At 50.3% G+C, this 8,824-nt stretch overlaps 1 protein-coding gene across 1 annotated transcript in view; it reads left to right on the plus strand.

The window, feature by feature from the left end:
* The first annotated feature begins 5,001 nt into the window (after positions 1-5,001).
* The window catches only part of LOC103611581 (probable E3 ubiquitin-protein ligase MID2), a 6,136-nt gene continuing 2,313 nt past the window's right edge, over positions 5,002-8,824 (plus strand). Inside the window, exons 1-4 of the mRNA XM_017728230.1 lie at positions 5,002-6,223; positions 7,425-7,520; positions 7,884-8,117; positions 8,212-8,234. Coding sequence (XP_017583719.1) covers positions 5,597-6,223; positions 7,425-7,520; positions 7,884-8,117; positions 8,212-8,234 — 980 coding nt within the window. The 5' untranslated portion in view covers positions 5,002-5,596. The remainder of the gene's footprint in view (positions 6,224-7,424; positions 7,521-7,883; positions 8,118-8,211; positions 8,235-8,824) is intronic.

Genomic DNA, 8,824 nt, shown 5'->3' on the forward strand with positions numbered 1-8,824 from the left:
GGCGGGGTCCCCACCCCGCCGCCGGTGACGATCACTGCCAGGGAACAGTCCTTGTGCCATTTCAGCCTCAGCAGTGGAATCGGGCATCTCTCCCAGCCCAAAACCCCCCCGGTTCTCATCCCACCTTAGCGAACACGAGCAGCTCTGGCCGAGACTGAGCATCTGCTATTGGCAATTGCCTCATTGTAGCTTTGCCTTTTTCTGTCCTAGTATTTCCTCACGATGATGATGTTTACATGTGATTGCTATAGAGCTTATGTAGAATGTATATAGCGACACATTTAGGGTGGGTAGTACTGTCCTGTGCTGTGCTGATGTTTTTCAGAAAAAAATCAATCCAAAAAAAAAAAAAGACAAAAAAAAAAAAAAAAAGAAAGAAAAACAAAAAGAAAAGCAAAGTAAGTGGAATTCTTCCATCTCCCACTCAGCCAGGGGCACCCATGGCCGGGCCCCGCTGGGGATGCATCAAGGGTGGTGGAGCAGAAGGGTTAGTGCAGAGCTGGGGGGGCTCCAGCCCACTCCTGGGGATCACTCAGTCGCTTCCCAAGCACTGGTTTTGGCGTGCCCAGGTATAAAATTTCCCAGTGTTTCCCTGTGGCTGGGTGCCCTGGGTCGGCCCCAGCCCAGCTGCTGGGTCCCGAGGCCGGTGCTGGGGAAGGGGAGGGCTGGTCCTGCACAGAGCTCATCAGTACTGCAGCCCTAGGGTAGGAAGAGATGCAATAAGTGGTCTTTGTGGTGCCTGAAGCCTATAAGTGGGGTTGGGTTTTCTTTTTTTGGTTTGGGTTTTTACTTTTTTTTCCATTCAATGAGGATGGTTTGTTTTTCCTCCTCCCCAAAAACTCTTTCTTTTCCAGGACTTATGCACTATGCTTAGAGCCCCTTGGGCTGTGTGCTGCCTGCCCTGGGCACTTCCCCCACCTTTTAGGACTGGGTGAAAAAGAAATTTCCACTTGAATTTTTTTTTTTTTCTAATTTTTGTGGGGTTTTTTTACTCTAAAGGTGTCTTTAGCTCACAGTGATTGAGTTGGCAGGGAGGTGAGTCGGGCACAGGGGCAGGTGAGAGCTCCCTCTTGAGCTGCCCATGGTTTGGATGCTGACAGGGAAATGGGGCAGGAGCAAAGCAATGCCCAGGCACTGCTGCCAGGGAAGTCAGAGGTGCCCAGAGCTTTGCAGGAGCTGCCAGGGACTGGGGATCCCCCCCTTTTCCAAGGATTGCCTTTACACCCCTGTGGCATCGCCGTGGGTGCCCCTCAAAAAGGGACCCCTCACACCCCAGCCCTCTGCGAGGCTGTGGGATGGGCAGGAGAAACTGGGAGCAAAAGGGTTTATTCTGGTAGGCAATAAGTCAGGAGGAGATTTATTTTTTTAAAACTGTGTAAGTCTAGAACGTCCCCCAGCCGTTTCCTGCAGGTGCTGTGGGGAAATGCTGAATGTGAAGAGTTTCTGATAAAATGCCCCTTTGCTTGTTTTGCACAGGTTTGCCCCAGAAAAACTCGTTGTTCAAGGGGGCAGCAGGTTTCTGGCTGGAATCCAGCGTGTCCCTGAGGCTCCGCAGGGAGGAGCAAACGTTTCTGAGTGTGTGGGCTGAATGCAGAGGACAATCCCAGGTTTTAGGTTTTAGGTTGGATGCTGCCCCAAAGCAAAGGTTTCTCCCAATTCCTCAGCGCAGCTGCCTGCACATGTTTCAGGAAGCAGCAGCTCAGTCACCATGTTACAGTCCTGAGTGTCTGATCCCAGCTCTGGGTCATGCAAGTGAGTTTTGCAACTGCAGATCAACACGGTTTTCTCCTTTTTTGGGGGGATTTTTTTTCTTTCTGGACGTCTGCTGAGTCCTGAGGTACATCGGTCTTAGAGCTGAACCCGACACCCTTTCTGTTCCAAGTCCATCCCTGACAATCTCAAGCAATATAGAGCCAAATGCAGCCTTGGGGTTTCATTCTGGGGTTTCATTCCTCTTCCCTCACCCTCCCCGGGGCCAGGGGCGGCAGCAGGATGTGGGGAGGGAGTGTGTGAATGCATGTGAGAAAGAGAGAGAACGGTTCAATTGATGCATTTCTTGAGAAAGGTGTAAGAATTTCACCTAAAAAGGGGCACATTTGCTTTGTTATTTATAAAAAAAAAGCTAAATTCTGTCTTTTTCTTTTTTTTTTTTTAAGTGAAAGGACACTGCTCATAATTATTAGGGGCCAATTCTGCCTCCCTTGCTCATGCTGAGTAAGTACTACTTAACTCTGCAATTTTCTACTTGCAGTGTAAGTAAAAGCAGCGGAATTGATCCCTCTATGATTAAGAATCAAGTTTTTAGTATGGTTTTTTTTTAATTGGCAGCAGTTTTTTTATATTTCACTTAATTTTTTCCCCCAGTTCCATTCTGTTGTGTCCTTATTTATGTAATATACTTTAACCTTAAGAGATGGCATGGATTCTTATGCCTTTCCTTTATTATTATTATTGTTATTATTTTTAAAAAACAAAAGAGATTTATTTCTAGTGTGATTTAACTGTCTACCTTCTAAAATGAGAGAACGTTTTCTTGTATTTTTACATTGTCAGATTCTATAGTTTCATAGATAATTTAACCAAATCGCTCAATGTATTCTCTATATCTATCCAGTGGGTATAAAAGTTCTATTTTAAATTGTGTAAATACTTCAGAACTGGCTTCTTTTTCCAGACTCCCCTGCCGTGGAGTTTCTTGTTTACATCAAAAAGACTGTAGAATCTCTACGCTCATGTACTGTAAATAGTGAAGTGATCTGCCTATAAATAAACGATAACATATATACTATAAAGTGGAAAGAACAAAAAAAGGAACACATTTCTGCTGCTATACTTTAGTTTTTAGTGCCAGTCTGCTCGGGGATGAGGTGCTTTGCTCTGCTGCAGGTGCTCTCCTGTGTCTGCGTGGCTGGCAGCGGGGCTGTGCCAGGGCCAAGGGGGTGGCAGAGCCTCCCAGCTGCCAGGGATGCAGCTCCTGCCTGGGAATATCCCTGTGTGTTGCTATTTTAAGTGTGGCTTCTTCCAGTTTAACTCATGCAGGAAAAAACTGGGCTCTGCACTCTGGACTTCGAGTGGTGCCGCTGCCACAGGACCCCTCGCCAAAGAAACTCCCCAGATGGAGTGGGTGAAAAATGAAGCAGGGCACGCCCCTCGAATTTTCTGGAGTGGAGCAAGAGAGCAGGAAAAAATGTGGAAAAGACTGCAGGTGGTGATGCAGCAGCCATGCAGCGCAGGATGGCACCTGGAGAGCCCCTGGAAGCAGGGCAGCAGGCCCTGGGAGCCAAACTGCTGTCCCAGGCTGTGGAGGGAGTGTTTGGAAGGCCTGGGCAGGGCCACCACGGTCACAGCTCGGGAGCCCCACGCCAGCCATGGCCCTGTGAGGGCTCACCGGGCCAGAGAGGTTGCACTGATTTTATGCAGAACATGGATCAGTGATGCTGCCGGGCTGGAGGATCCCAGCAGCCTGAAAGAAGCAGCTCTGCAAGGTGCTGAGCTGTGCCAGCTGCTGGTTTTTGCTGATTTGTGGCAATTTAGGCAGCAGCTCTACACCTGCCTGTCTCCAGCACATCTGTGGGAGCCCAGTGTGGGTCCCCCAGCCCAGCCACAACCAGCCTCCCACCCCAAACCCAGCCCCTCATCCCTGCCACTGCTGCACCCTGAGTGCAGAGCTGATGGGAAGCCCGTTCCCTGCTGCTTTCCAAAACCAGCAGGCTTCAAGGCCACCAAGGAGGAATGTTTTCCTGAGATACATCAGGAACAGCAATGCCAACAGTGCCAGGACAGATGAAAACATGAACTTGGAGGGGGGAAATGTGGGAATGCAGCCGGGACAGCCAGTGATGGGGTGCCCAGGGTGGGCACATGTGGAGCAGAGACACAGGAGTGGGCTCCCAGGAGGGAGAGGGGCACACGAAGGAAGGGTCTGCGGGGAGGAACAGAGCCAGAGCTGAGGTTTGTCCTCCCAGCCCAACCTGTGCCTCCCAACACTGCATTCCCAGGCAGCCTCCTGGAAAATAAAGCACTGATACTGTTGCTGAATACAGTTGTTTACTGAGGATAATTCCTGAAAGCAGACCTTGAGTCTGAAGCGAGCTGTTGGTGAATGTTGACATCAGTTCAGCAGCTCCGTTGGTCCCAGCAATTACTTCCAACCATCTGGGAAAAATCCCAGCTGGACTGTTTTTATTTTGGCATAACTTTGTGATAAAACAACTCCTTTTCACACAGGCAGGCGCTGGTTTTGGAGTAGCTCATGTGGCTGCTGGAGAGGAGGGAGGCAGTGTTCTTTATCTCCTGGACTGGGCACAGTGTGCCTCGTGGGAGGGGAAAATCACTCAGTCAGGAGCTTTTGTGAGGGGGGACAGTTTTGATCACTGCCCTGGGCTGGGCTGGCTGGCACCTGGCAGTGTGGGCAGTGTGGGCAGCACACCCCAGGCTCCAGCTCCTGACCAGTGTGGAATGCCCACTGTTTGGACTTCGTTTCACTGCCTGCTGAGCTGTCCTGGGCTGCTGTCTGGAGTTTCAGCTCCCACCTGTGCCCTGAGCAGTGGCATCTGACACCAAATCCTGCCCTGGGCTCTGCTGGCACAGGAGCTCCCTTCAAGTAACACGTGCATTTGCCCACTCCCAGCATTTATCAGTCCCAGGTTGTTGTCCAGGTCCATCCAGGTGTCTTTGCAGAGAGGAACAGGTTTGGTTCCTTTGCTCTCTGGCTGCTGGTCCAGCTCTCCCAGCCTCCCTGCCCACAAGGATTCTTCCCAGCTTTCCTTCCTGCCTCATTTCCTGACCCCTGCAGCCCCATCAAAGCAGGGCTGGACCTTCTGCCATGTTCCCCTTGAAGTGTCCAAGCTCTCAGCTTCAAGCTGCTGCATGGAGTTTGTCCTGTTGCCACTGAAAATGGGGAGTTAAACTCTCTAACACTGTAATTTCAATATTACAAAGTGGCATTACTTTATTTCAGCATGTGGGGGATAACTCCCTATTACACACACAACACCTTGCTAACAGACCAGCTTAAATCCATGTAACTTTTACATATTCAATACATTTCCCAAAACTCATACCTATATGCTAAACACTCCCTGAATTTTCTGCATATTTAAATCACTCCTCAGAGCTTATTTTCATTGGAGCAGAGTTCTTTTGAGGGTCTGGGGTGGTCGTTTGGGGAACATCCCATTCCTCAAATTATTCTTTTTTGGTCACAGGCCTCCAAAAACCTTTCTTCTCTTTGAATGCACCCCTGAGACGTGGCCTGGCCAGGATATCCCTTCTTATCACCATTGCTCAGGCTCACAGCCTTTAAGGCTGAGATAACCACTCGCACACAGGACAAAGCAAAGTCGGCTAAAGCGAAAGGAATTCCCGAGACTTAAACACGACTTGGTACAATTTTATTCTCAACACCGAGACGGCCGCGGCCCCTGCCCACGTGGCAGCGAGAGGCAGGAAGCTGGAGAGAGGCGAGGGATGACCCTCCCTTGCGAGGGGGAGGAGGCAGCACCTTTTAACGGGGCGAAGGTTGTTTTTGTCACGGCCGCTTTTTGTTTTGTTCCCTTCCCTCCGGGCTTCCGGCTTCCCCCGCAGCCGCCGCGCCATGGCCGGGGCAGAGGCCGGGGCAGAGGCAGTGGCCGGGCTGAGGGAAGAGCTGACCTGTCCCATCTGCCTGGACATTTACAGGGACCCCGCGTCCCTGGGCTGCAGCCACAGCTTCTGCACGGAGTGCATCAGGCAGGCGCTCCGGTGCCAGCAGAGCGCTGCCCGGTGCCCGCTCTGCCATTCCCCCGCCGGGGAGCTGCAGCCCAACTTCCACCTCCGCAACATAGTGCAGAAGTTTATGGATGTTCCTGCGCACCGGCAGGAGGAGAAGCGGGAAGCGCAATGCAAGGGGAAGGGGGAAAGCTCGGGCCAGCCAGAGGAGGTGATCCTGTGCGATTCCTGCCTCCAGGAGCCGCAGCCAGCAGTGAAGACGTGCCTGAGCTGCGAGGCTTCCCTGTGCCAAGCCCATCTGAGCAAGCACAACGCTAAGAAGGCCCAGAAGAGCCACGTGCTGGTGGAGCCCTGCGGTGCCCAGGTTTTGGCTGAGAGGAGGTGCCCCAAGCACGGCAAACTGCTGGAGTGCTTCTGTGAGACGGACTGGGACTGCATCTGCATCCTGTGCTCCGTCCTCTCCCACAAGAACCACAGAATCATCAGCTTGGAGGAGGCTTTTGACCAAGCTCAGGTAAGAGGCTGCAGGGACAGTGGGACAGGCGTGGGTTGCACCAGGAAAACCCCATGTGCTGCCCATGGCACAGGGCTGGAGCAGCTCCCGAGTTTCAGAAGTGCAAACGCAGGGTGGGGGCTAAATTGCAATCCTGGGCTTTTATTCTTAGTTTTGTCCCAGTTTCTCTCTGGGTTTGGCCCTTGAGATATAAAACAAGACGTTACAAACGCTTTTTCCCCATCCTGAAGGAAGAGTTTGGCCAAACTGGTGGGGCTGACTGCTCGTGGCTATGGTTTTAATCCTTGGTGCACTTCCAAGCTGAAGATGAGCCTGAGCTGCACTTATGCAAAGAAAATTAATGACAGAGTAACAGAAGGAAAGCTGCCAACAGGGAAAATGGCTTTATATGTGGCTATTGCACATGAATAGTTTTCGGCTTCAATTTGTCTTTTTTGTGCTTGTAATTGTGGCATTCGTTCAGGGATAAAACCTTCCAGTAAACCTTTATCTACTGATTTGTCCTGGGAGTGTCACCGAAACTGCGGGGAAAACAAAAACCCTCCAACAACATTTTTAATGTTAGCGAGTCAAGGCGTTACTTTATTATCTGGCCAGGATGTTGTTCTGGCCAGGATGTACCACAGAGACCATCTCATCCACACATAGCCCGGGTGTGCAGAGAGAATCATTCCATAACACAGGACATTTACTAGATTTTTCAGATCTTTTATACAATCAAAACTCATAGAAACTAACTGGGTCAGTGTTCATTGGTCCCAAGTTGTGTAGTTCTTAGTATTTGGTCTCCTATTGGATCCGGATTTCTTCGCTTGGTTTTCTTATCAGTCTTTTCCGGAGGAGATGTCTCCAACTCTGCCAGAGGCAGAGTCTGGGGTAGATGTTGGTGGATGGCCGTTGATGTTCTGTTGATGTTCTGTTGATGTTCTGTTATCCCTTTGGGGCTACTCCCAGTCTGTGGAAATGCTGAGCACACCTAGAGAAACAATGCCCTGGAAAGAGGCTTCAGTTCCCTTCCCCGGGGCAAAGGTGAACAAACCTGGCTAAAGTCACATATATAAAATTTTTAAACTGGTATGTTTTCCAACAAGAGCATACAATGAGTAAACCTTCTGCAAGTCTAGCTCAACCCATGTCTATAAGCTGATCTCATGCATTATGCCAGTCCTATCCTGATATCTCCTTCCGGTTATATTTGTAGATATCTTCTCCTGGAACTCTGGAAGCCCTGAGAAACCACGAAGCTGCGTTGGATAATGTCATAGCAAACCTACTGAAACAGAAGGAGGGTCTGAAGGTTTGTTTCAAGGTCCCATATCACCTCAGGGATGGTTGCATGCTGGTAACTGAGGAGATAAAGTTTTATTTTACCCTTCCCCAGATCAGGGATTCTGAAGCTTTTTTAGTTCCTGGGTGGTTTCTCATGTATTTTTGAGGTTTTTTTCTTTGAGGAACTTTCTTATCAGTCTGGGAGGTACATTCTTAGTTAAGCTTGGAAGTCTGTGCCTCCTGATGAGTGGCTGATGTGTGGCTTTTTTTTATTTTTCCAACCTTCAACTTTTAGTTACTTCTCTTATCCCAGATCAAAGCCAGATTTTTTTCTGAGTGAGAGCTCATGTGGAAAATGTTCCTTACAATTTTGAAATTGTTCTCTTAATAGACTGAAGAGAGCCTGCGGAGGGGACGGCTGGAGAGCCTGCTCATGGAGATGCATCTGCAGCTAGAGAAGAAAAAAGGAGAGGTCCTGAAAGTTCTCAGGGAATACGAGGAGCAACAACTTTCTCGGATTCAGGCAGAGATGAATAATCACAAAAGGGAGAAGGATTTGGCCAGCCATGATGTTCGTCAGCTGGAGGCTCTGAGAAATCAGAAGGACATGCTTCTTTTCACCAAGGTATCTATCAGCATCTCCCTTCCCAGAGACACACAGCTCCATGGCTGGCCTGTGCCTGCACTGTGCTAATTCTGCTTTCAAAATGTCTTTACAGGCTTTTGCAACAATTAAAGCCAGGTAAGCTCTTCCTCAGTTTTAATATCTTTATTGATGATCTGGACATGGGGATGGAGTGCACTCTCAGTAAGTTCACAGCACTAAGTTGGGCTTAGTGTGGATGTGCTGGAGGGCAGGAAGCTCTGCAGAGGGATCAGGACAGGCTGGATCCATGGGCCAAGGCCAGCAGTGTGAGGTTCAGTGAGGCAAAGTGCCAGGTCCTGCACTGTGGTCACAACAGTCTTGTGCAGTTCCAGGCTGGGGGAACAGTGACTGGAAAGCTGCCTGGTGGGAAGGAACCTGGGATTGCTGTTCAACATTGGCTGAACATGAGCCCAGGTGTGTCCAGGTGGGCAAGAAGGCCAGTGGTACCTGGCCTGTCTCAGCAGTAGTGTGGCCAGCAGGAGCAGCGCAGTGCCTGTCCCCTGTGCTGGGCACTGCTGAGGTCACACCGTGAGTGCTGTGTCCAGTTCTGGGCCCTCAGTGCAAGATGGACATGGAGGGGCTGGAGCGTGTCCAGAGAAAGAAACGGAGCTGGGAAGGGGCTGGAGCCCCAGGAGTGGCTGAGGGAGCTGGAAAGGGGCTCAGCCTGGAGCAAAGGAGGCTCAGGG

This window comes from Corvus brachyrhynchos, unplaced genomic scaffold (genome assembly GCF_000691975.1).
Source record: "Corvus brachyrhynchos isolate BGI_N302 unplaced genomic scaffold, ASM69197v1 scaffold21, whole genome shotgun sequence".
Lineage (NCBI taxonomy): Eukaryota > Metazoa > Chordata > Aves > Passeriformes > Corvidae > Corvus > Corvus brachyrhynchos.